This window comes from Volvox carteri, assembly GCF_000143455.1.
Source record: "Volvox carteri f. nagariensis unplaced genomic scaffold VOLCAscaffold_41, whole genome shotgun sequence".
Lineage (NCBI taxonomy): Eukaryota > Viridiplantae > Chlorophyta > Chlorophyceae > Chlamydomonadales > Volvocaceae > Volvox > Volvox carteri.
Genome location: NW_003307584.1, coordinates 778,473 through 805,572, shown reverse-complemented (window position 1 = coordinate 805,572; position 27,100 = coordinate 778,473). Strand labels below are relative to the sequence as shown.

Sequence of the window (27,100 nt, the reverse complement as noted above, 5' to 3'; positions counted from 1 at the left end):
GGTGTACTTCTATCTTGTAGCATGACTTCATACACAATAATATCAGGGCGTTGAACAGTCTGACGACGGGCGTGCAGTACAGCGCAGCGTATAGTAAATTCATCGTGGCCGTGCGCTACTTGCAAGCAATCTTGGTGCATCCCACGCCCACGCGGGTACATGACACAGGAAATATTTCAGTAGATTGAACTGGTTGGTGTTATATAGGATGCAAGTATTACAAGTGGGACAGGGAACCAACCCGCATCACTAGCCGTACATGCTAGCGGTTGGAACCAACCTACGCCAGGGCACAGACTCCCAGCAAAGTGCAGGGAGCCGTGCATTCGCAAGTACCAAAAATCCACAAATACCCAGGTCTTCCATAAAAAGAGAGGGAACAGCGTACACTCTGACCCTCGGACAGGGTGCAAGGGCGAGGGAAAAGGTACAGGGAGCCAACCCACATAGCTAGCCGAATGCGCACACAGACTCCCTACGGGAGCCGGGCAGGTGCAAGTACCGAAGGGCCGCCTATTCCAAGCCTGCAGCAAGAGAGCCGCCGGCGGCGAAGGCAGGGGGCAGATGTCAGATGCACCTCAACGATTGAGTTGATGGTAGATGAATCCTGTGGTGAAGTACCTGAGGCAAGAAGCTCTTGTAGGAGCGGTGAATGGGTCGACATTTGCCTGTCAGTTGCACCCGTCAAAGGAATTAGTGATGGAAATATCGGGAGGACACGACACAGCTGCGCTGCTGTACAGATGCATTTAAGCCGAGGGGCATTGAAGCAGCACAATGGGTGTAGTGGTTAGACACAGCAGACACAGCAGACACGGTAACAAAGACGAAGGTATTCAAGCACAAGGTTTTGGCAACGACTCGCTGGTTGGCGCTGACGGCCTTCAAACACATTAATTTGTTGCGATGGCGGCTGTAGACACCGTTATCTTGGTTATGTCAGATGTTGTATCATCGTTATAGTTGACATCGCGAAAAAGTGGGTTGCCTCGCCGGTCAAGCAGGTCACGCAGGCCTGCGAACCGTTCTGCCGCCCGCGGCTATCCGTTTTGTGATGCTTGGTGAGATTTGGTGCGAAGCCTCCCCATCTGCTCAGATTGAGAGGGGCACAGGCCCTTGAGATTGGTGCCCGCTTGCGTCACTGTGGTTTGCCTGCCTATCTGTCTGCCTGCGTCTCCTGACAGGTGCTGGTTTTCTCCTTGCCCGTCAGCCATGTCACCAACGCTAGTCGATATGCTACCGATATTAAGCGAATAAACAATTTGGCAATTCTTTATCTCCTTGTTCTGTAAAATCAAAGTACCAGGGTTCAACAGCTCTTGTTACTCGCCTCCCCTTCTGTAGAAGTTCTGTCGAGGCTTTTCGTTGATGCCGTTTACAGGCAGTTTGCATTATGCAAAAGGGAAATTTACGACCTGTTCGTTCGCTTATTATTGCGAACTGGGAAACTGCTATGTGAGCGGCGAAGACTGGAGCTTCCACGATGCCAACTGCCGGCTGCTGTCCAGAGCCGGTGAACGGCCATGCGACACTGACATCACATGTGACATATTCGTTAGCATATCGTGAGATCCAGGTCACTTTCAAGCTTGTGCAATCGCGCACAAGCCCTGCCGAACGCATTGATAATTTTGCCAGGATTCTGAATCCAACTTTCACGACGCAGGGCGAGTCGCCCTGGGCGACGGGCGTCGCCCCGCTAGAATGGGTTATCCTGAAGCTCGTGCAGTTGTCCAAATGATTGCTTCTTAGCTTACCCCTCAAACGCGTCTTAATGCTGTTTGCACCAATACATTTCCGTAAGGTGTTGCTTTCTAATTACGACTTCCTATTTCTAAAGCAATACCTGCTAACTCGTCCAGCTCGAATTGTGAAATCCCACTGGTCCGTTGGCCGCCACCAGGATTTTGGGTCGTTATTACCAGCTCTCGAACACGGCACGCATAATCCAGTCCTTAATTGTATTTTAACAAACTTCTATTACGGTATATCTTCCACTGCCTGCGGCGTTCCCTTTGTGTCAGCCGTCTTCAGGAGAGCATCCGTCACGCAGCCGGCCGGCGCCATGCGCTCCTGCGCACCCTGCGGGCCCACCTGCCGCTCATCAACAATACGCGCAGCATGGCGTCTTGGATCCAAAACCGTCGTCCCTCCACATATCCTTTCACTTGCTCCGACGCTTCTCCTTCCTCAGTTTCGGCATCATTTTGCAACTGAGAAGCCAGCTCTTGTGGCGGCTTCTGCCGCAGAACCAGCAGCCAGCACAGAATCAAATTTAGGGGACGTTGGCGAACCCCGAGGACCCCGTGGCGCTCGCGGCCGACGACCCGTTAACACTATCGGCACGAGCTCCGCCTCCGTCGCACCCCCAAGCGCTGCAGACCTCGCAGCAGCAAACTTGCTGAGCGACGAGGCGCTGCGCGCAATGGGCATCAAGCTACCCAGTCATTGCTGCGGCTGCGGCATGAAGCTGCAGCGGCAGGACGAGCGAGCTCCAGGGTAGGAAGCGGCGTGGTGGTAGTACGGCTGTGGGGTGGGGGACCTTTTCCAAGCACGGAGGCGCAGTGCGAGCCAGTGTGGGGATGTCCGCTGGTCGTTGATGTTGCTGTCGGGTTTCCGTCCCATGGGTCAGTGGCGATGGGCAGGGGCGCGCTGTAGCTGAAGGCAGGAAACCTAATGGGGGAAGCTGACCGGGGCCCTCCGTGGTTTGGTTATTAGGTCCCCAGGCCTGCGCTGTGCTGTGCCGTACCCTGCCGTACCCTGCTGTGTTGTGGATGTACTTTATTGCCCCGTACAAGCCTTCAAATGGTTCAACTGCACGTTGCATACTAGCTTCCTTTATGCTCCTTATGTTCTGCTCTCTTCTTCGCAGGTTCTTTACTATCCCAGCCAGGCTTTTGGAGCCGCCCCGGGGGGCGGCGGGTCCCGCAGCGGCGGGTGAAGATGCGGGGGAGGTCCCTGTGGTGAGAAGGGAGTTGGGGAATTGGGGAGGAGGGGAGGACCGGCACGATGAGGTGGGCTGATAGGTATATGCAAGGTGACGTACGACAGTACGACTCAGGAAAGTCGTGGTAGTACTTTGAAACCATGAAAATGTTGAAATTTAGTTTGTTGTTGTTCGTTGTTCTTGAATGAGTGAGTGGATGAGTGCTAGTGTGACTGCTACTGCGACTGCTACTGCTACTAGTATTGCCGATTGCTAATGCTAATGCAACTGCTACTGCCACTGCAGGTGGAGTTCGACGACGTGGGGGCGCTGGGTGCGGATGAGCCCGATGTGCTGTGTCAGCGTTGCTACTGGCTCACGCACGCCGGGTGGGCTGGTGTTGGGATGTGACATGACGTGACTTGACGTGATGGCCCGGACTAGACTCCCTTGGGACGCTTGGCATTTGGGGCCCTGGGGGTTCCCTGCCCTTCTTGTCGTTTTCCTCAATAGCACTCCACAAGAGCACATCGGCAATGCTGCGCCTGCTGTGGGCTTCACCGTCAGCTCTTGCCTCTTGACCTTCTGTTCACTCCCCCTTGTCCCCGTTGCGCTCGCTGTAGAAAACCCAGGGAGTTGACCAACCTACCTAACCTGTTTAACATCTGTCCAACCTGTCTTATCCTGCCTTACCCGTCTAGCCTGGTGTTATTGACATGGTGGGGACTTAGTTTTAGTGGGCTGAGCCCCGAGGAGGATGTCCATGAGTCCACCAGTTAGGAGGGGACTGTACGGAGCATGTACCACTGCAGAGCGGCTTCGGACTTCGAAGAGAAGCTAGTCCCCAGCGATCAAGTAACCAGCAAAAATGCGTGGGGTTGCGTGAATGTGCGCGTGGGTGTGTCCTGACTTGGAGACCTCATGCCGGCCCGCCAGGGCGCTCCGTCTAGGGGGCTCTCTCCCCGCCTCTTCTCACCCGCTCTCGCACGCTCGCACGTCTTGTCTTGTAAGTTATCAGCGCGTCTGGCTATGTGTGTGTGTGTGTTGCGGTGTGCAGGAAGCTCAAGTCGTACGAGGGGGAGGCGGCGCTGCCGACATTCGATCTGAGCAAGAAGGTGAGCTCTCCCCCGGGACGTGGGGGTGGCGGAGGTCAGGTGTTGTGTGTTTTGTGTGATAGCGAGGGGAGAACATTACGGACTGACATCGCAACACACAAAAGGTAAATAGCGGACGTAAGGAGTCTGTCTGGAGTCTGTCTGTCTGTCTGCTTGTATGTCAGTCTGTTTTTACCCACCTGCTCTCAAGTCTTTCGGTCTGTCTACCTGTCTGTTTACATCCCACTCCCCCAACCTGTCTGTCCGTCTGTCGGCCTGTCTGTCGGCCTGTCGATATTCCAGGTGGGCCGCAAGATCCACCTACAAAAGGACCGGAAGGCGGTGGTGTTGTGTGTGGTGGACCTCTGGGATTTCGACGGCTCGTTACCCCGCCAAGCTATCAGGTAAGGCGGACGCGGAACGCGGCGGGCGGCTGGGGAGGCGGAGCCGCGGGGGAGGGGAGTACTGGGTGGAGCAGCCGGGGAAGGTGAAAACCGCTCGCGGGTGCCCCTCAGCTCGCACCAGTAGGTGTGTGTGTGTCGCCAGTGGCTCGTCCAGGTCGCAGGTCGCGGGTCGCTGGTTTCCTTTCCTTCATCTCTCGCGCCCTTTTGTCTTCAGCCGTTGTCAGCGGCGCCGCTACCGGGCCGCCTCCTCATCACCGCTGCGCCGTATGGGCACATGGGCACTCAAACAAGACCCCGCCGCAGCCAATGCGCACATCAATCCTTTACCGCGCCTCCACGACAACACACACCCCTCATCACCGCCCCTCATCCTCCCTCCCCTGGCAGCAGCTTCACTCGTTTGTGTTTCGTCTTTCCCTCCCCCCCCGCCTCCGTCAGCACGTGCCCTTCTCCCGCCCGTCCTCTTTCCTGTCGCGCGGAATCCTCCATTCCCCACTGGCGCTGCTGTGTATTTCTGCCGTACAGTGCGTTGCTTCCCCCGGGCAGCGGTGATGAGGCCCCCCAGGAGCTGAAATTCAAACTGATGGTGGCGGCGAACAAATTCGATTTGCTGCCGTCCGTCGCCACGGTGCCCCGTGTCCAGGTGTGTGTGTGTGTTTGGGGCGGGGGATTGGGGGGGGGAGAGGTGGTGCGGGGAACGGAGTGGAAGAGAAAAGAAGTTCGGACCTATGTATCTATGTATGTATGTATGTATGTATGTATGTATGTATGTATGTATGTATGTATGTATGTATGTATGTATGTATACACCTGTGCATGTATGCATGTATGTGTTTGTTTGTCTTTCATTATCGCTCCCTGTTAGTCCAATCCGCGCCCCTCCGCCCCTAAACCTAAATCTAAACCTAACCCGGCAATTACGTCATCCTTCCTCCTCTCACCTCGTTCAGCTGCTCTCGAGCTAACCTTGCAGAGCGTTACTCGCACCCCTAACTCTGCTCTCGTCACCACGACACGGCGTCGATGTCCCCTCCCAAACCCCCTCCCTCACCCGCACCTGTTTGACCAGCCACCTCTCCTCCCTCCTCACCCCCGGCCCCCGAAACCCCTCAAACCAAACCCGGCCCCCCCCTCAGCAATGGGTTCGTACACGGCTCAAGCAGGCAGGTCTCCCCCACGCTGACAAGGTGTTCATGGTCAGCGCCGCCAAGGGGCTCGGCGTCAAGGACATGGTACAGGCAGGTGGTGGTGGTGGGGTGCTTCCCGTACACATTCTACAGACAGATAGACATACATACAGTGCGCACAGATATGGACGTATGTGCCTACAAAACATGTGCGTACAGTACGGATGTACTGGATGTACATGTATGACCTACAAGGCCGTACAGGGCCGTAGGTGCAAAGGTGTGAATTAGTAATTACCAAACGGATGTACTGTACAGACATATATACCTACACAGCCGATAATGTGCTACTAACAGTATGTCTGTACTGGTTCAGTTTTCACTACAGGGTTTAGTCGTTAACAACACTGCTACTGCCACTGCTACTGCTGCTGCTATTGCTACTGTTGCTGCTGCTACTGCCGCCCTCAGGATATCCGTCAGGCTCTGGGGTTCCGAGGTGACCTCTGGGTGGTGGGGGCGCAGAACGCGGGGAAGAGCTCCCTCATCCGGGCCATGAAGCGGTTGGCGGGGACAGACGGCAAGGGTACGACTCTTTAACGATGGAATAACCATTTCACCTCGGGGGTGCACATTACATAATGGGGGTGCACATTACATAATGGGGGTGCACATTACATAATGGGGGTGCACATTACATAATGGGGGTGCACATTACATAATGGGGGTGTACATTACATAATGGGGGTGTACATTACATAATGGGGGTGCACATTACATAATGGGGGTATACATTACATAATGGGGGTGTACATTACATAATGGGGGTGCACATTACATGTATGGGCTTTTTTTGTGGTTCTTACACCCGGAACGTCTTAGCCGTGGTTACGCAGTATTCGTACAGAAGCTGGGTCTTAGCTGGGTTTTTGTTTTGTAATGTAATGTAATGTTACAGAGTGGGAGGCTTCTGGGCCGCTTTATCACATTGTCAGTTCTACGATCACTTATCACCTTATAGCACCATCCACCACTACCACACTGTACTTCGCCATACGAACTGTAAGTCCAAGGCGGCGGATCCAGCCTTCAGGGACCCCTCCTCATCCATTCGCCCGAACACCCGAAGAGACGGAGGGTTCGGCAATCGCCACCAATCCAGCGTGCGAATCTGGTCCATCAACTGTGACCTCAACTCCACATCTCAGCAGCTAGCCATAATCTCGCGCTCCCGACTAATTCGGGGGTCTCCCCAGGAATCGAACCCAGGACCTTAAACCGCTAATTGCAGTAGTGTCAACCCAACCCAGGTTTTTGTTTTAACAGCCCCCCAGCCGTCCAGTATCGCACCGGGTCCCAACAGAGGGCTGTGTTCCCAACACGGTCGGGCAGCAGCGGCAGCAGCAGCAGCAGCAGCGACGAAGCATGAAGCATGCAAAAGACGGATGCAGGCGGTGGGGGGGTGGGTGGGAGCGAGGGGGAGTTTGCGGTCGAGGGCGGCCTTTCCCCCATCCCCATTTACACCATACCCAATGCGCCCTGTACTATCCTTGCCGTACCATGTCGTACCGTGCCGTTCTGCACTTTGACACCCCGGTGTTTTCGGGATTGGGCAGCTGTACTGCTGCGAGTTTCCCTTCCTATTCTAACGGAAAAAGCCGCTTCCCTGGCTCCCCCTTCCCTCCCCCCCGCCAATACACACACGCACACACATCACAGGTGACCCAACCGTTGCACCTGTTCCGGGAACAACCTTGGGGCTCCTTCAGGTTGGTTGGTGTGGTGGCGGTTAGAACGGTTGGGTAAGAGCTTTTCTTCTTTGGCAGGTCCTGGCAAATGCCGTACTTTATAGTGTACTACAACCTGACTGGAAACCACAAATCAAGATATCGTGACCGGAGGTTTCTCCTAGCTCCTGGGCTGTTTACCTCGAACCAACCCCCTTGTCGCGCTGATCGGGATGCCTTGGTAGCCCTCGTAATGCACCAAATCGAGCAGTGATGAGGAGATGTCTATATATATATTTATAACAAATTGCGGTTGTTAGGATTTATTATTTATATATAATGAATCCTAACAACCGCAATTTGTTTTTTTATGTAAGATCTCCACGTCATCTCAACCGGCATGTGTACGACCAAACGAGCGAGGTCTGACCTGCCCTCGCTCCGCTGCTCCCACACGCGGATGCAACCTTCTTTCCCCCCCCCCGCAGGTCCCCGGAATACCCCTGGGCCCCAAACACCGCACGTTTGACACGCCGGGTGTGCCGCACACCCATCAGCTCACCAGCCACCTCAACCCCGAGGTCGTCAAAAAGGTATGTACGGCACACTGAATACGTACGCACGTACGAGCGAGACATGATAACGACATGCTATGTACGACGCCCCCCAATGGAGAAAGCCCATTGACGGGGCGCCGATGCCGGTCAGATGAGACCAGATGAGGCAGGAATAACTAGATTTGATAGTGTTCCTAATTTCCTTATCTCATAACTTCCTAATTCTATATTTTTTCATAATATATAATTTCCTAATTTCCAAATCAATAATATGATTTTGCGCAGGTTCTTCCCACAAAGGAGCTCCGAGGTCGCACCTACCGCATAGAGCCCGGGCACTCGGTCTTGCTGGGCGCAGGTCTGGCGCGAGTGGATGTGGTTTCGGCGCCGGGGCAAACCCTGTACCTGACTGTGTTCGTATCTGCGCACGTCAACTTGCATATGGGCAAGACTGAAGGTAGGTGTGTATGTGTGTGAGAAAAAGAATGAGAGAGAAAGGTAGAGAAAAAAAGAAAAAAAGGGGAGCAGGGGGCGCGCGCGGGGCTGCTCGGGGTGTATGAAAGGGAAAGCGTACTTAATGCAGTGCTCAAACCCGCATCAACCCACATCAGCTGCGCCCTCCTGTCCTCTCCAATTCCTTTCTTCTTCCTGTCTCAGCACTCCTTGGGCAGATTTTCCCTCCACAACCTTCACAACCACCTTTCCCTTTCTTCCTTTCCTCGACAATGTACTCGAAGGTGCGGACGACAAGGTGAAATCACTGACGCAAAACGGTTTGTTATCGCCTCCGGAGTCGCCGGAAGAGGTTGCAGCGTTGCCCAAATGGCAGCCGGTGGAGGTCGAGGTGGAAGGCACGGACTGGTCTAGAAGCACGGTGGACGTGGCGGTAGCGGGCCTTGGCTGGGTGGGTGTGGGTTGCCGCGGCAAGGCTCATCTGCGTTTCTGGACGCTGCCCGGGGTAGCGGTCACCACACATGCGGCTCTCATACCGGACTACGCCAAGGAGTTTGAGAAGAAGGGCGTGTCAACGCTGTTGCCGAGGACGCCGAAGAAGCAGCAGGCGAGGAAGGTCTGACAGCGGTTGAGCTGAGGTGTTGCTAGCGGGTCGAGTAGGCGGCGATGGGGCAACGAGGAGCGAGTGGACATTTTTCTCATCATGTGCATGTGAGCTTTGTGCGTGGCTGGAAAGCCTAGCGGTGCGAGGCGGTACGAGAAACGGAGTGCCTGTCTGTCCAGTTTGTCTGGACAGCAGCCTTGTAACTGTGGTGTGATGCTTTTGACTGTTCTACAGCGGTGCAGCAACGGACAGGACGCAGCAGCAATATTAGCGGACAGGAAGAAAGGGAGTTGGGCGGAGAGCGTGGAAGGATGGTAAGGGAGAATAATGCATACTGCTGCTCCTGCTGCAGCGGGGCAGAGCTGGATGGCTGGATGCCTCACCTAAGGAAAGCACAGCAAGGATTTGGATTACAGACAAAGGCTATCTTCCCGCAAATCACCTCTCTTATGCACCGGTTCCAAACACGGGCAGCATCCTAGCAGCTTGCGTGGTTAGACTTTTGAGTAGCAGGGCCCCCCTTGACAAGTGGTCACTCACGCAGCATGCGGAGCCGTTTGCCAGCAGTGCACTTCCCCAGCCGGTCCTTAGTGCATTTGCGGCATATGCCCTACATAACGCAGCATGACTTCTCTCTCTGTCAGATGAACTGCCACCAACGGATTTTACTTGGCATACTCGTATACCCCAACATTCTCGAACTCTCATGACTGATGTAGTTCAGTACATAGCATTCTCAGAAAATAAGCCACATGCGCGGGCCCCTCACACACTCCTGATATCACGAGCTTCTCTTCAACATCTCCTCCTTGGAAAATTCCAGCTACGTCTACTGTTAATTGTCGGAAAAGTCCACCACGCCGCTGATGGCGCTATTCGGAGCTCGGTGCAGTAAAAAAAGTTATTTGTGTACCACCATCGGCAGATCCCTCCTCGGCAATGCTCCGAAGTTCATTGAAACACACACGCACAATGGTCTCATGGGACCATGCATTTAAAAGCCGGAGACGCTCTTCCAATGGGTATGGCGGCCGGGCAGGTTAAATGTGGAAGCACCACGATGGAAAAAGAATATACGGAGCCAAGAAAGGAACACGTATATTCTACAGGACGGCTGCGAAACGGCCGCGAAAATGCTAGCATAGTGATTATAGTCAAAAACCCTCGGGCCTGCATATGTCACTTAGGGACTCAATACATTAGTCCGAACAACGTATAGATGCAGGGTAAAAGGTCACCAACAAAATAGAGAATCAAAACCCCAGCCTGCAGAGGACAGGACAACACCGCAACAAGATACAAGCCATGATGGCCCCTCTCTCGTCATGCACCGTTGAACAAGTACCCAACAATACCGACGCGCAATGTCTCTCCTCTCGCGGTGCCCTCAACGCCCTCAACGTGAAGGCGGCCGGCTCATCGCCACGCCACTCCTTCTTCCCCGTTAGTTCCCCTTTTGGGGAATGCCACTGCGCAGGAAATCAGGCGCATACTTCTTCAGTTCATTCAACTCCACAATACACCGGAGCACCGCTTTATGCATTTTCGGGAGGGAATTTAAAACTCCTATCGATAAAAAAATACAGAAACGCATTACTGTACATGCCTAAACCTGCCCACGTCTGCATAACCGTAGAAATGAGCGCCACCGTGACCTCGTCCCTGGTCCGAGAATCGTTGCATGTGGCTCACACGCATCTCGAGGTGCACAGCAGATGGTAGTGACGTTATGCATACGAGGCACATTAAACGTGTGGATGCATCATTCGCAATCATAACACAAAACCGCGAGTTTCGTTGTTCTGGACAAACGCATTTGCTGCAACGGATGATGCGTGTACATTATCATCATTATTGCTTCATTATCATTCCCTTGTTCCGATTTGCTGCTTCTCCAGTAGCAGCAATAAGCATCCTACACAAATACGGGACCCTCTTGGCGGCGCTGGAATGGGTACAGCAAGCCTACCACTACCACCTGATACAGCAACGCAACATCAGCCCCTTAGCCCCACAGGCACAAGTGCGAATATAATTAAATATAGATGTCGTACAGTTGTACATGACAGGCGGCAGCAAGGCGCCACGCATCGCATCGGTCAGATGCTAAAACAAGGCACTGAAACCAAGCCAACAAATTAATTGCTCGCTTGAGATGTCCTTGGTCTGCACGCACGTAAACCCCCTCCAAGATCCTTAACAGCCCGAAAGCTTTTATCTACACAGTACAAGAAATCGCCCCAACCTCATTCCAAAACATTGTACATTTTTGAATCTTCAATAGCTTCAGCAGTCATCGCAACTTCAGTTCTATCTTAATCTTTGCAACACTGCAGGTCGAAGGACCGCACCCCGCCCTGAGTGGGTAGTGGTGGTGATTGTTGTCGCGGCTGGCCTCGTACCAGAGCCTGCACCGCGTCCCAACGGCTGCCCAAACGGACAACCAGCCGTGGCTGAAGACTCGTCCTGGCTGAAGACCCCACCAGCATCGGCAGCCAAGCGCGCTGCGTTCTGCTGCCTCGCTACTGAGACATCAGTGCTGACGGCAGGAGCTTGATGCACACGACAACATTCAGCAACTTCTGCACCGCCGGTTGTGACCCGCAACGAATTTCCAGCACCAGCACCAGCCGCCGCCGCCGCAGCAACAGCTGCTGCTGCTGTAGTCGAGTTGGCTCCTACGCCCGTGCCGGCTCCCAGTTTCCGTCGGTAGCGGCGCATGACTGACGCCACGATCTCCTTGGCCTGCGAGCCACACCCGGATACAGCGGCAACAGCGTCAGCAGCGCCGGCGGCAAAAAAATCCTGTAGTGATGAGTACGTATATGTGCTCGGAGCCGGATCACCTTGGACCCTGACATCCTTTATCTTCGCCCAGCATGGCAAATGCGAACGCAACCGCCGGCAAGGACGTACCTTTGGGAATGCCACCTGGCCTGCAGCCGTCTCCGCGGGGCCTCTGCGGCCCAGCACATACGCCTCCATTCCCTCCAGCTGCTGCAGCAGCTCCGTCCGCAGCAAGTCCAGGTGCTTGGGGCATAGGCGCAGGGCAGTTGGAGGCAAAGGATGAGCCAACTGCAGCTGCTGCCGCCGCTGCTGCTGCTCTTGAAGAAGCAGCTGTTGAGGCTGCTCGTGCAGACGGACGGACGCGTGTTGAAGAAGTGGATGGCCGCCAACCCGCGTGCTGCTCCGCTGCCCCACGCCCATCCTGCCGCCAAGGTTCTGTTGGCTCTGGTGCTGATGCTGGTGCTTTACTTGCAGTGGCTGAGTGGTAGAAGCACCAGTACCAGTACCAGAAGGAAACATCTGATGGTATTGGTGCTGCGGTAGTTGCGAGGGAGCGATAGTGGACCGGGCCGATGCCGGCGCTGAAGCCGGCAACGTGTAGCCGCGGCCGCCGTCACCACCACCACCAGCAGCAGCACCGACATCACCGGTGAAGAGTTCCTCCAGTGCGACCGTCACCGCCTCCGCCACCGATGCCGTCGCTGCCATCGCCGTAACCTCCAGGCGTGCATCTCGCAGCACGCCCTGCAGCCGGTTCAGTACAGAGGCGTAGTGGCCCCAATGAGCTGGCCTCGAGTCCGCCATACACCACTGCGCTAGCGTAAACACCGACCAGATACCGAAGCTGATGAGCACCGCCGGTCCAAATACGCACCACGAGCTAAACGTGGGCGGAGGCGCAACCAGCCCTAGCGGGACAAGCTGCGACACCGGAGGCGGCGACGGCTGCTGCTGCCACGGCAGCGGCAGGGGCGCTTTCGGATGAGTTCGCGCCGCCGGCGGTGCCTGCGGAACCGGTGGCTCCGGCTCAGAAGGCATTGCTCCAGGGGGGCCACGAGGAGAAAGGCAGGAAGAGGATAGGAGGCGCGGCGCGGCTGGGGGCCCAGCAGCGCCGAAACCACTCCGGGCCCATCCTGCGACGCTGGTGGTGATGGTTTCGGAGATGCTGGTGGATCTGGCGCTCCTCCCTTCGCCGTCGGCGTCGAGGTGGTGCCGGCTATTCATCCGGGTAGATGCCTCCGCCTGGCTCCAAGAGGCCAAGGTGCTGGAGGAGCAGGTCGAGGTCGTGAAGGAGGAGGAAGGTGGGATCGCAGCCGTGGTGGCCGTGTTGGCCAGGTCAAGCAAGGACCCATGGGGCGAAAGCGATGCGACTGGGTGCGTGGTGGCGGAATGTTGGGTGATGGACTTGGCGTTAGAATGAGGTGGCAGGAGTAGCTGCTGCTGTGGTGCTAACGACGACGCCAGGAACGCAGCTGTCCTGCCACCATCGGCCCTTACTTCTCCTCCTCCTCCTTCACCTCCAGCCCCAGCTCCCCCAGCCCCAGCTGCAGAGTGGTAGCTCCTGTTGGCGCTGCACCTGTCTGTGATGTCTACGCTGTTGCAGCTTGTGCTAATGCTGGTAGATTCCATCCGGCCCTGCCCGGCCCACCACGACCAAGGCTGTGCCAGAGGTTGCTGCATCAACGGCTGCTGTTGAAGTCCTCTGGCATTCTGCGTCTGCTGGTGATGCGGGTGCGGGTACGGGTGCTGCTGTTGAAAGAACCCTAAGTTGGACCTGGCGTTCGTGTTGTGATCATGACACCCAGCCGGCGACGGTGCAGCCGGGGCCGGCAGAAGGGGCTCCGTCACCACCGGACCTGCCGGTGGGTTCGGCAGTGGGCGGACTGCGGTCTGCGACCGCAGCAACGGCGTGGATGCGAGCAGCTTGGACTGGTCCACGTGGCTGCTGTACGTCCCGGCACATAAGGCCTGTAGGGCGATAAAGTCAGCGTTGCGGGCAGCTAGAAGAATGGCGCGGTGGTAATGGAACGTCTGGTTGTCCTGCAGCAGGGAGCAGCCAGGGAAAAGAGGAAGCGGCAGAGGACGCGGCGGCGGCAACAGTGAGAGGCGGACAGCGGCAGCAAAGAGGAAATCACACAGAATCGGAACAGAAGAAACGAACAAAGCCAGGTTAGGGCACGCGGCAGGTTCTCCATCCATCGGTTTTTCTGAAGACCCGTAAGGATTACGAAGGATTTAAAACCATAAAGCCAGCCGAAGGAAGGCGTGATGAAAAGCGAGCTCGGAGGTGTTGGTGGATGAAATAAGAGCGTGTGCAGGGATCAGCGATGCGCACATTAAGGTAAAGGTAAAGGTCCCGAGATGTTGGCGAGCCTGAAAAATATATAGCGTGCCTCAGGCTTTTTATTAGCACTTGTTGTCTGTCAGTCTCCCGACCGGACGGATCCGTGGGGGAGCGAGAAAGACCTCTCAGTTAACCTGACTGATTCACATCACCGGCACGGCTACAGCGCAGCTACCGCCAGGCCCAATACACCGATACTCGGATAATCGCGCTCCATGTTTTCAAACGCATTTGTGGCATGTTCTCGCTGCTCTCGACATGGAGCACACGCGCACACGCATGCGCACATACAACACACAGAATAGCTTATCAAGCTGCCTCAGGCATGCAATAAGAGTCCGTCAAGTCTCCCCATCAAATCATGGTGGGGAGAATATCGGATAACCTGACTGTTGAAGGTCATCATTGGCAGCAAACAGCATCAGAACCGCGATACGGGGCCAGCTGCGGAGGGAAGGAGAGACCCTTGGATCCCTTCTTAGTACTAGGACTCACGATGTACTAATTGTTGTCCTGTCTGAATTGTTAGGGATTGGATTGTGGACGGTGGCACGGGGCCAGTCACCCGCAAAAGGCCGCTGAGGACGAGGGCCGCTGTCAAAACGTTCCTATTCCGGGAACGTTCCTATCCCAGAGCACCTCGAGACGCCCGTCATGCCACTTGGTTCTCTACACTTGGTTCTACATATACTCTGTGAACTTTGTCCCCGGTTCCCTCGAGGATCTGACCCATAAGCATGGACACGACTACACGTGTCCGTGACACGCCCCTACAGCACTTCTTGCGGCAGCACTTCGTTGTTCTTCCTTAAGGTTGAATGGCAAACAAAAACATTTGACACTTATACACGCACACACACGCACACATGTACGTGTGCACGCGTGAGATAGACTCGATTCCTGTACCAGACACAGGCATTAAGAGAGCAGTAGTTGCGCCTCAGTCCTTTCTTTACGTCTCCTCACACCACAGGTGCCGCACAAAAAGCGTTTGCGCGGCCCTGGGCCAGATTCAGATAACCTGACTGATAAGGACTGCATCATAGGCGCATGTGATAAAAAGCCCTACACGCCTTCTATACAAACTAAGTCTGCGTGCGTGCACGCACATATGTATGTACGTATGTATGTGCGCATGTATGTATGTTATTTACGTAAGTAAATTCCTTGTGTCATTTACACCTACGGCGTCTTAATAATCTCAACAATCTGCGCAGCGGGCAGGAACTGTCGAGTGGCAGGCGTCAATATGGGCCTAAACCTAACGAAAAACCACATGCCTAACAAACCGTGCCGTCCACACACCCTTTCCCCCCCACACAAAACTTTGGACATCGCCACTCGGCAGCTCTACGTATTGGATGATTCTTGCACACACATTCACTCCTCCAACCACCCCGGCGACCAGCTCCTAAAAATATCTCCCGGCAACACGCCACACAGCACCGTTGGTGACACGGCCAACCCATCGTAACATTCGTGACATTTAATCAATCATTCGTTCCCGACAACCTCCCACACCGCGACTCACCGAAGGCATCACCAGCTGCAGGGGCCAGCAGCCCCACAGGGTCTCCAACACCTCCTTCAGCTCCTCCAGAGCCCTCAGGCACTGCCTCACCGACTCAAACAGAGCCTGGCTGCAGCCCATGCAGAGGTGACTGCCATCTGAGCTCGGTTTAGGAGACATGCAGAAAACGATGAGGGCGTTTTCCAGTTCTTTTTTATGTAGTTTTCCAAAGATAAGATTTAAATTTGGACAGATTCTCTAACAGGTTCTGCCGCAAGGCGTAACGCGTGGGTCCTAAAGGCGCGGTTCCATTCGCTGGGACGTGAGGAGCGAGAATGACAAGGTATATATCTTAGCCTCTAAGATATATACGCGAAGGCGAAAAAATGGGGTTTGTCAGGCAAGCAAAAGGACGGAAGGCAATTCAACCGAGCGAAAGAACTGTTGTTCGGGAGAGAGAGGTGAGAGTAGGTCTTCGGGGCTCCCTTCTTCGCGTACATTCTGACCAGAAATGCCGCCCTGTGGTATGTGCGGGGGCCCCAGCAAATCGCCAACGCTTATCCTCGCATGCTTGCAACGCCCTGCCGCAATGTGCACATAGCAGTCCCACATAGCCGCCGCACCCTACCTGTATGACTGCAAAGCAGCGGCGAACACAGGGGGACATCCGACACGCTCATGGCTGTCGCGGCAGGCGTAGTCGCAGCTGCTGCCGCGGCGGCGGCGCTGCCGTTGGCCTCATAGGCCCCAATGCTACTGCCGGGGTCGCTGCTGGCTGGGTAACAAGTCCCGACATGGTCCCGGTCGCCACCGCTGCCTCCATCTGCACCTGTGCCGGACCTGTCTGACCTCTGCACGCATTCGTGCCGCCGCACCTCCTGCTGCACATGCGCCTGCGGAGGCCGCAGCAGGGCGGCCGCCTCTCTAGCCCTACACACCGGCCGGCCGTGAGCGTCATAAAACGACGCCCAGAAGTCCTCGAGGATCCTCGCAAACTTGGGACGGGTCCCCCGCGCAACGGGGTGCTTCGGCCGCTGCAAAATACCGCCTGTGCCTCCTCCTCCGCTGCCGCCGCTGCTGCCTCTGTCAACGTTGACAGCGGCCGCGCGTGCTTCAACTTTTGGAGCCGTATTCAAATGGTGTGGTGGCGGCGCCGTCATGCCACTAGAAACCGGCTCCGCGACCTTTCCTTCACCAACAAACCGCAAGGCCGTCCGGTCAGCTGCAGCCGGGAGTTCAGCGTCGGTGTAAACGTAGGCCGTGGCGCCCCCGGAGCAACTGACGCCAGTGGCGGCAGCGGCGGTGGCAGCGGCGGTCGTCACAGCTGAGTTGGCGGGTGTTTGGCCAGGTAACCGCAGTCGCTGCCGCTCCCGTCGTCCTCCTGTTTCCGAATCATCTGAACCGACGTTGGCAGTAGTATCGGCAGCAGCAGCAGTAGCCGCGGTTGCGCTGCTCGTGATCGTAATGCTGGTGCATCCACCACTGACGCTGCTGCTGCTGCACCGATTCGCTTGCACCATCGTGCCTACTGCCGGCGACATCTCGCCGGTAACGGGCCCCTGCCGCTCCTGGACTTCTGTCACTGGAACGACACCTCCAGGATCCACGACTCGAACCTTACGCATTACGATGTCCATTGAAACGTCGTCCCTCGATTCTTGAAGCCCTTCGATGGCAGAGCCCAACAAATGCTGTACCGGCGCGATGTCCAGGCGGGAGCGGATGGAGGTACCCGCCGCCTCGTTGGCCTCGTCCTCCTCGGCATCGCTGACATCGTTGGCGCTGCTATCTCCATTGCTGTCGCCTTCGCTGTAAAAGCAGCCACTGAGGCGACGGTGGTACCTCTCCCGTGGCCTCCATGGCAGGTGCAGAAGCGCCAAATCGGCTGACGCCGTACTGGAGTCGTACGGGCGGAGACCTGAGCCGATCACCGTTACAATGGCGGATCTGGGTGGGACCCAGCTGGTGCCGTAGACAGCGGTGGAGGCCGTGGCAGAAGCTGCGGCCGCAACGGCAAAAGACGATGAAGTGCCTGAAGATGCCGACATGTCCGGTGCTCCACTCAAACCCCCCAATGAATCAACACATTGCGGCTGCACCGGCGGCTGTAGCCATGGCGGTCCTTGTTGCCCAGCTGCCTGTTGTACAGGTTCGACAGAAATGTACGACTTCCCGCGTCCGTAGACCTGCACCGCAAGCTGCTGCGCCGACCGCCGACTCCCGCCGCCACGGCTTCCCCAAAAAACATACCAGCGGCTTCCCGCTCTCCCGTCGAACGATCGCGGCAATCCTGCACCGCCACCGCCGTACCACCACTGCGAAATTCCCCGTGCGGCGGCAGCGGCCCGCTGCTCCCCGTCAACACTATTCACCCCAAATCCAGAAGACGCTGTGGCCCCGATGTTACTACCGCCACAGGCCCCGCCATCATGCCACGTCGGCGAAAGGCCCGTACAGCCGTCATCCTGCGACAATGACGCCATTGACGCCGGCGTCAACGACGACGACGACGATGCTGACGATACGTCCACACGCAGCGGCGTCACAATCATCCAGAGCTGTAGCGCCAGGAAGGCTGAGGCAGCCACCAGCAGCCCCACAAGGCCCACGGCGCGCAGGGGGTCGCTGTACGCCAAAGACGCTACCCGGTCAATCCACGCATCCAGGGGACCGTCCTTGTCGAGAATACCTGTTGTGGCCCGTTGTCACGACATTGCGATAACCGGGAGGGTGGTGTGAGGGCGGGAGCTGAGAAGGTGACGAAACAAGAGAAACAGAAATATAAAACGGTCGGCCTTTCGGTTCTTTTTTGCACGTAGTACAGAGTTCCCACCTAGCTCTCGCGTACAGCTCTCTCCGAGGCCACTTACCTGAGAGACACATACGCACACACCACAAACACGAACAAACATACAGAAAGACACGCACACATGGTAGATAAGCAGACGCACAAACAGACGGACGCACATTCACACCGAGGCCCACAACCGCACCTCTCCCTCGGGACACCTCCGGCAGCATCTGTGTCACGAACAGCATCAGGTTGGCCAGGAACACCAGTCCAGTGGCACCCCAGGCGGCAGCGGCCATCAGCCGACTGGAGGCGTGGGAGCCCATCAGCTGCCGGTTGGAGGTGGCCTTGATGAGGGGCACCAGGGTCACCGGCAGCTGCAGAGCCAACACCACCTGGGCGATGAGTAGAAACCTGAGAGCGCGGGCAGGCAGGGGGATGGGGAGACGGGTGGCGAGAGGAGACAAGGCATGCGGACAACAAACACATGCGCCGCGGGGGGACCGGGGACGATGGAGGGGGCAAAGGCCCTTGACACAATACACATCCCACCCGCACTGCCTCACGTCCAGAGAGAGCTTTGGTATTCCCAAAAACGTAAGGTCCGTGATTGTCGCACAAGGGGCTGCAGGGGTACGCAGGCAACGTACTTGTAGGTGCCGCGGTCGCCGTACACGTACTGCAGTACGGCTGCCGGTATGATGGCCGCCGTGCGCGTGATGAGCCGACGCAGCCATGTGCTGATGTGGATGTTCAGGAAGCCCTGGAGAACCACCTGGCCCGCAATAGTGCCTGGACGAGGAAATGAAAAAAAGAGCCAAAACCCTTAAGTCAGTAACCAGCAGGGAGAAGAACCAACAAGACGGGAAAGCTGCACAGAGGCAGGTTCAAACAATGGCATAGACATTGGAGCAACAGCCGAGTCGACGATGTGCCTGGGAAACTGCCATCAGGCGAGGGTGGTGGCGGTGGGGATGGTGGGGATCAGCAAAGCACCATCCAGTCCAAAAATTCCTCCTTCCCTCCTTTGCTCTCGTGCCCTCCCCCTTACACCGCAGCTTACCTGTAAAAGTGGACAGCTGTCCCGCACACAGCAGCGCGGTACCAAAAGCCGCCGGAGCGATTGAGCTGCTCAAGGTCTGCTCCATGAGGTCATGGGCCGCCTGCAACGTGTGGACCACCACGCCTGTGTGTGGGGTTGGGTTAGGGAGGTTGTGTTGGGTTGTGTTGGGGGAAAGGATAAGACGAACCACTGGCGAATGAAGCAAATAAGGGGGAAGGGGGGAGAAAACACCGAGATCGGCAATGCACCCACCAACGACCCCCACATCGGTGGTGTAGAGGCACGGACACGAGCGTCATGACAGAATGAGCGAGTCACAGACGTGGGACAGTAGCGGCAGCCGCGGTACCGGCGATACGCCATAGCCATGGGTTCCCTGCCCTCAACCTCAAAATTTTACTCCCAATAATGTCACATATACCTATCAACGTCATATTCCTATTAAACTTTAGTCTGGGGGAAGCCCCTTGGGGTGCGAACGTTCTTCTAGGCTAGGGCCAGTTATGCCCATTCTGGAGTCCGAGACCAATCTTAGAAGGCAGGCGACCGCTAAGCCCACTATATTCCTCTGTTCGTTGTTCGAAACGGCACCTGCCTAGCGGCCAATTCGCCCAGTGGCCCCCCACTTTCACTTTTACCTGCGGAGTGGAACGTGGCCGCCGACACCAGCAGCAGCGCCACGTTGATCACCAGCGCCACTCCGAGCGCCGCGCCAATGTCCAGAAAGTTGTACAGACACAGCGTACGTATGTGCCCCTGAATGCCGTCACCACCTGCTTGCCCTCCACCCGCGGCTGCCGCTGCCTTCGCCGCCTGCCCCGAAACCAATGCGCTGTGCAGGTAGAAATTGTGGGGCATGACGTTGGCGCCCAACAGCGACACGGCCGTGTAGACCGAGTCGCGGCGCAGGCGCGGCAGCAGCCCCGAAACCACAGAGCGCAGCGGCGGCCTGGATACGAGGAGATCCACTAGGAAGCACGCGACCACAATGGCCAAGAGGCCAACGGTAAGCGCCTCGCTCTTCTTAACGCCTTGAGCCGGTACCAGGAGCAGTAGCAGCAGCGCGTCCAGGGACGTCAGGAGGATGCAGGGCAGTAGTGGCCAACCCAGCAGCAGGTTCAGACCGATCGCGGTGCCTGCGATTGCATAAGAATATGACCAGGAGGGGATTGTGAGCAAGAGATTGTCGGAAGCTGTACCGGTGCCATGCCGCGTGCACTGCGGCGACAGTATCTTTCGAAGGAGAGGTCAAAGGACGGCCGTGTTCCAGCGTGCGGATTGCAGAACGACGGTACAACGATAGTGAAAGTAGTGGCATACTGGCGAGGTCGTCTCCCAGCGGTGGCCAACAGGAGGGCGAAGCAAGAAGACTCCTCTAATGCGGAACCCTAAAATGGTAACACCATCGTGTTGGACACCAGGGCCTACCAGGGCCCTCACCCTCTCTGGCGGGGGTGGATTAGCTGCCTCACTGGGACGTTACGAAGGGGAATACATGCAAAATATAAAAGATAGCTGCCACATTGGTGGGAAATGGACTGTGTGTGCAAGGGAGCTTTCGGAGACCTCTCATATACCCTTTCCCCCTCAAAACTCTCCCCGGCCTCCTCTTCAGCAAAAGACAGCAGTAATGGTACCTCCCCAGGTCGTACCAAGCAGCATTGTGAGGTCCAAGGCAACAATGGAAATCTCGCATAGCACCCATAGGAGAGCACAAATCTGCGACAAAGATGGGATTAGAGACGAAAGGTTGGGAGGCGTGGGAACAGGAGCATGCAGCAGCAAGCCCGTCCAGGCTATCAACAAGCCTAACGCTGGTATACCATCAGCTGAGGGTCGAGGGATCCTCAAGGACTTTTGATGGCACTCCGGCATAGCCGACTGTGCTTTGAACGCACCTGAGGAGGATAGGACTCGCGGCAGACCTGGGCTAAGTGCTTGCCAGTCACAATGCCCAGGCGAGCTGCAAGGGTTTGAAGGAGGATGGCGATGAGGTTGGACGCCACGACAACCCATACCTGCAATAGGCGCAGCCACAGGTGACCCTAGGTAAACCTTATGAGCAACTAATTGCAACCATATCGATCCAAATACATGCATAAAGGAGTTATTGAAAGGTCCCGCTTTCTGCCTTTCAGCCCGCCGCCACTCCGAAGCCAGGAAAGAAAATACTACAGTAGAGAACTTATCCCATTCTTCAACATACTCCCCAGCCAAGACATTCCGCGCATCCCGAAGCGTCACGTCCCTCACCAGTTCATAGCCAAATTTTGAGCCCGCTTCAATCGCCGTCGCCCAGTTTCCCGGGTCCACCAAGGCAACCTACGTTAAGACATAACGAATACGCCTGAGGATCCGGCAATCAGGCGTAAGCAATTGCTGCAAGAGGACGGTTGTATGCAAGAATGGACACATGGCTGCCTCACCGAGACAAGGAAAGCTGGTCCCATGATGCGAACCGCATCCATAACAGAAAGGCGACGCATGATGTTTCGCCGAGAGCCCACTCCAGTGAGAAGCGGGCTTGACCTCAAGCATGACAGGAAAGAGACTTACTTTCATTACTAAAAATGCAAACGGTAGCGCACACATTACGAAAGATGAAGGATTCCACAGCTTTGTTGAGCGATGGGAAGTGGTCCCGGAGCGTGAAAGGAATGTTCATCCCTAAATGCCATTCGCTATTCCCTCCTGATCTCGGTTTTCATTTCATCTCTTATGATACAATTTTATTTCAACTCACTTTGGGGCTATTATCCACGTAACCATGCTTGCGCTTCGATCAACCCAGCTGACGTGCCGCCCTGTGGCTCCACGCCCAGCGGTGACTGCAACTCCACGCCATGTTGTTTCACGTGACATTCGTCTGCGGTCCTCGCCTGAGACGGATACGGAGTTTCTGACGGAGGCGGAGCGCAAGAAAGCTGAGGTCGGGACTCGCATATGCTTTCTATGTATCCTTGGTACAATGGGGAAACAAGCTCTAACTTAAAAATAATAACCAATTTCGTTTACATATTATCTATGGCAGGCTGACAAGCTTCGTGCTGCCGAGAAGTTTATGGTCATCGGGTCTGGTTCTGCGACGTGCAAAGGTTGTGGCTACGAGTATAAACCCGAAAAAGGCGACCCCGAATTTCCTGTGCCTCCCGGTGTGACCTTCCAAGCGCTGCCGGACGACTACGTATGTCCGATATGTGGTGCCCCCAAGCTTAAGTTTGAGTCACGCGCTAAAGTCGTTGCCGGCTTTGCGGAGAACCAGAGGTACGGTCTTGGAGGCAACTCCATGACTGAAAGCCAGAAGAGCTTGCTTATTTACGGTGCTCTGGCCGTCTTTTTCGTCCTTTTCCTTGCCGGCTACGCCCTTGATTAGGCTGTCGATGACTGGCTGAGGGGAACGTAACAGCTTATTTAGTTATTAGTTGCCATGCATAGGGTGAAGTGGGAAGACAGGGGAATGGAATGAACGTGGGTACATATCTTTTTGAGAAACTCAGAGTGATAAGGATACCCGGAGCAGCGCATCGCCAACAAGCTATATGGAGGGCTCCAGCATGCCAAGGCGGTGGTTAAAAGCGGGTTAACCCTCTATTCGAAAGCTTGTATCGTTGGCACAGCACTGCAGATATATCTGAGCGTTTGTCGTTACGGTTGGCGTACCAGGAGTTTTGTGTACCTGGGAATGCCGTCACCCGAATTTGTTTCTCACGGGTGTGTCATGTACGGCAGTTTTGCAGCGCAATTTTGGTCACTGACGTGTCGTTGTTTGCGGATCGCAAGATGAGATTCTGAAAAGCGTCTACAAGTGATTGGGGTAAACGTCGTGCCGTGCTAATGTACCTTACAGAGAATGGAGGACTTATGTCCCCTGAAGAAACCCAACGTTGTGACGGCGGCGTATTGGATATATGCCGCATTGGTATTGGATGCTTGTGGCAATATGTGAGATTGCATGGTCGAGATTAGCCAAGACATCGTGCATTGATTACCCCTTTTTCCATAGTGCGGTTTAGGCCTTTTATACGTGATGTAACATTTTTTCATTTCCTGGACTTCGCAGTATCCCCAGTCATGTCCTGATATTCCTTTGTTGCCGGGCGGCACACACGGTAGCAAGATCCGGTTGCCAGCCTCCTGCTGCTGCACGTTGTACGGATTCCAACATTCTCGGCACCAGGGGCACAGCGCGGGGCCCCGCGCGATGCACCCAACCTGCCGCTTGGTACAGTCGGCGCCAGTTGCAGTGCGTGCTTGCTGCTTGGGGAATCCAGGGCGCGCGTGCTACTCTCCTAACAGTGTCCTCTGACGATGCTGCCGGCAGGCTCTTAAGTATCTGACGCCGCTTTGAGACGGAGACTTAAGCCCTTTAAGCGACCTCGAGTGCTTCTGGGTTGCAGAATCGTGCAGACCATGATAACACATGTCACCCAGTTGTGCCACCCAGTTGTCATGGGCTTCAGCGGGGAAGGTTGGAGGGGTTGCGTGCCGCACGGGCGGCGTGGGTTGCCACGGTCAAGAAAGGAAGCTTGGATCGCCGGCGGAGGCGTACAAGGGCACCTGTTCCAGCGAGCGCAACAGTTCCAGGGCAAAAAGAAGCCCCCAACAAGGCCTCACGCCGTCTACCCGTTTGTGCATTTGGAACTATACAGCGCTTATACAGCGGGCAGAGGTCGGCAAACCTCTTGGTTCGTGTAGGTTGTATCGCAAGACTCGTAGCCGAAGTTATGCCGAGCTCCTTGGCTGCTGACCCTCCGCGGGCTTTCTTTGGGTCAGGAGTCGTATGCCCGAGAGCTGGAATTGACAGGTGGAGATACGGTTCTGCAATTGAAACAGGCTGTGTGTCGACCACGGGAAGTGGGTAAAATGCAATTGTACGAGAATATGACTGGAATGGCAACATTCTCCATGGCTCCGCCGTATTGCTATCTTCATTTTAACACATCTGTAGTATGCTTCCGAAGCATCAGCATCCGCTGTCGCAGCGCTGGTCGCAGCACCAGGCTGTCGGTACGCTTCTTGTCGCACCGGTAAGGATTCCGATGGTCATGCTGCGCAGCAATAACCTAAATTCATATTTTTTTATTGTTTGTGTTACTGCGCCGGAAATCCACGCGGGTGTAGTCGGCTGCCAGGTAGGTGTCGGTGCAAGCATCTTTGACTTTCTTTGAAGGTCATGTTTCCTGACCCTGTCCAGGCGACTTAAATTTTGGTGCAGGACCCCTTACGCGCGAAGGATAGCGACAATGGCGGCAAAGACCCTCACAGCCAGCGTCGAAACGTTTTCATCAGCTGTTGCCGAGTAAGCTGCTCGTTTGGCCTTCCTTGGCCACCATGCTGTTAGGAAAGAGGACCGGGCGTTGTCCGTCTGGCCGCTGCTCTCCTGCGGTCTTTCCATGCACGCCGCTTAGCTGCAGTAGGACCCGCAAGCTGTGTCTACTTTGCACTCGTAAAGGTTGCATCATCTGGCACATAGCTCTATGCGCCATCCTATTCCTTCAAGGTTCCCCCGGTACTTCCACTCAGAGGGCAGGGGCTCTCCGGAAGGTCTTGCTGCCGCTAGGAACTGGGACCAAGCCCAGCCCGTCCTGCTAGGACGCCGCCCCATGTTCGTTCCCTGGAGGGGCCTCGAAGCTTCCCATCGGCCCCCTGCGGCCGCCCGCTGCCACCGCCTGTCTGCATTTACTTTATGTTCCCTGCTCTTTCCTTCACCGCCGTCTCGGATCCATGGTAACCTGCACCGGTGACAGGCTGCAACAAGCCCCCGCTCCGCACTTCATCTTGTTCACTACTGACAACGATCCCAGCACTGGCAAGCCCTGGTGCCCGGATTGTGTACGGGCCGTACCGGCCATCCAAGCGGCAGCCGCACGAAGCCCCGGGACGCTGCTCGAAGTGACGGTAGGGCCCCGCAGTGCCTGGAGGGGCAACCCAAGCCACCCGTTCAGGTACGGCGATGCAGGCGGCAGAGTCTGGCCTGTTCAGCTCCTCGGTCGTGCCGTACGGTACGGCAAGGCGCAGGGGCGGCCTGTGGCGCTTAGGGCTCCCCCAAGTTTCTGCCAAGTTCCGAAGTTCAACATTTCAGCTCTACTCAATAGGTTGTTTGTTTGCTGCACCTGACCATGCATCGCCCACTGCATTTCCTTGAACCTTTGGAGCCGCGCGTCGTCTGTGGTTTCGCTCTTTGTGAGAAATGCGCTCTTTCCACGATGACCCGTTTATTCGTTAACGGCGCGTCCATTTACGTGCTGTAACGTGCTGCCGTACTCCTTTAGCTAGGGAGACGGAACATTTGAAAAGCACGCCTTCGTTGCCCTTCCGTATCTCGTCCTCCTCCGTATTCCTTTCATTCCCCCCTTGGCCCTATCCGCCCGGGTCCCTCGCATCCTCGCGGGGCGCTTCTTGTGCCGCTGCCGTACACAGGGTGGATCCAAAGCTCCGTCTGACTGGGGTCCCTACGTTACTGGCTTGGAGTCACTCTGGTGCCACACGGCGATTGGGGCCGGAACTGGAAGCATGTAGTTCGGCTGCTGAGGTAGAGCAGCTGCTGTTAACGACGGGTTTCTTCAACAATCCTTGAAGGATGCTGTATACGACGGAACTGTTTAAATACACGATGTGGAATGCTGTAGACCCAGCACGGCCTTTTTTTAGCTAGCCTCAGTCGGTGACTTCTTTGCCCTTGTGACAATACATGGAATTTGTTGCTGTTTATCCGGACGGTTCCCTGGTGCATGATAGCATTAAGGTGATGGTTAGGTGATGTGAGAGAAACTCCCATTGGATTATCCCTCGTTTGGGTGGAGTAGTGAAGCTGGTGCAGTTTGGGTGGAGTAGTGAAGCTGGTGCAGTGGGGGAGCGGGAGAAGAGGGCCGAGCTGGCTTTGAGGTGGCCTGCCTCTTCATCTAGCCGCAATGAGAATTTCGGAGTTCAAACCCGGTGCAGGATGGGAATTCATAGTTTGAAATGACAGTTCGGGCGCGAGCTGGTAACGAGAGGGGCCGGGTTGGCGCCACTTAACGTGAAGTAGATGTTATGCTGTATATATGCGTGATCTGCGTATGAAATATTGCACATGCACCACAAGTGACATCCGAACCTATCAATTGCAGATCATTTGTTCCTATGGAGCTTAGGACAAGGAGCAGCAGTCCCGACACATAAATTCGCAGGCCAAGGCCACAGTGATTATCATTTCCCTGCGTGTGTTGCGCATGCCGTCAAGTTAGACCCGTCGCGGAATCCCTGCTTGATGATAGCGTAGTGAACTAAGTATGCACCTTTCCATGTTTCCTTGGAAACACGACCAACCTTGGGCGGTTGGGCAGGCCACATTGGGAAGTTGCTCTTCGAGGAGCTGAGCAGGTGCCACCCTACACGTATGCCGGCATATTCTATAAGTCGCCGTTCAGATTGGCGTTTGTATATCATGGTCCAATGCTGCAACCTTCGACCGTTGGAAGGAGTTCTTATGGTAGAGCAGTGGGCTGCAAGCTAGCGCACATACTTTGATCGAGTATACTTCCATTCCAGCAAGACGCTGTATGCAACCGGGGTCCACGAAGGAGTGTTCTGGATGACTTAAGAATACGATTTAAAAAGTGATTCGGGAAGAAATGCCGTCACGTGGTACGAACACGATGGCCTGAGAAGAGAGAGGCAAACAGTTATATAATATTCCAAGTAAATACTGCCATTAAGCTACTATCTTTAGCC

General features: G+C 55.7%; 3 protein-coding genes across 3 annotated transcripts; 2 read left to right on the top strand and 1 right to left on the bottom strand.

Annotated features, from left to right (window-relative positions):
* Positions 1 to 1,483: 1,483 nt before the first annotated feature.
* On the top strand, positions 1,484 to 8,910 carry VOLCADRAFT_118673 (uncharacterized protein; the record flags this gene model as incomplete). Its single annotated transcript, XM_002954257.1, has 13 exons — positions 1,484 to 1,723; positions 1,904 to 2,499; positions 2,873 to 3,014; positions 3,233 to 3,315; positions 3,984 to 4,041; positions 4,324 to 4,424; positions 4,950 to 5,067; positions 5,561 to 5,656; positions 6,023 to 6,137; positions 7,271 to 7,320; positions 7,767 to 7,871; positions 8,166 to 8,292; positions 8,573 to 8,910. The coding sequence occupies 13 exons, from the start codon at positions 1,484 to 1,486 to the stop codon at positions 8,908 to 8,910; spliced, it is 2,169 nt and encodes a 722-aa protein (XP_002954303.1).
* A 380-nt stretch (positions 8,911 to 9,290) lies between these two features.
* VOLCADRAFT_106319 (uncharacterized protein) lies at positions 9,291 to 22,052 on the bottom strand (the record flags this gene model as incomplete). Its single annotated transcript, XM_002954188.1, has 13 exons — positions 9,291 to 10,158; positions 11,295 to 11,637; positions 11,809 to 12,943; positions 13,256 to 13,719; positions 15,555 to 15,691; positions 16,162 to 18,222; positions 18,527 to 18,738; positions 18,891 to 19,116; positions 19,388 to 19,510; positions 20,026 to 20,523; positions 21,040 to 21,106; positions 21,286 to 21,350; positions 21,944 to 22,052. The coding sequence occupies 13 exons, from the start codon at positions 22,050 to 22,052 to the stop codon at positions 10,127 to 10,129; spliced, it is 5,472 nt and encodes a 1,823-aa protein (XP_002954234.1). The 3' UTR covers positions 9,291 to 10,126.
* A 59-nt stretch (positions 22,053 to 22,111) lies between these two features.
* Positions 22,112 to 23,435, top strand: VOLCADRAFT_82726 (uncharacterized protein). The gene is made up of 2 exons (XM_002954256.1): positions 22,112 to 22,316; positions 22,419 to 23,435. Exons 1-2 carry the CDS (start codon positions 22,155 to 22,157, stop codon positions 22,758 to 22,760), a joined length of 504 nt encoding a protein of 167 aa, XP_002954302.1. The 5' UTR covers positions 22,112 to 22,154; the 3' UTR covers positions 22,761 to 23,435.
* The last annotated feature ends 3,665 nt before the right edge of the window (positions 23,436 to 27,100 follow it).

Excerpts from the sequence above, each read along its gene's own strand:
- VOLCADRAFT_82726 (XM_002954256.1), top strand. The coding sequence starts at position 22,155 with ATGCTTGCGCTTCGATCAACCCAGCTGACGTGCCGCCCTGTGGCTCCA. Across the intron at positions 22,317-22,418 it reads CGGAGCGCAAGAAAGCTGAG|GCTGACAAGCTTCGTGCTGC; the intron begins GTCGGGACTCGC and ends TATCTATGGCAG.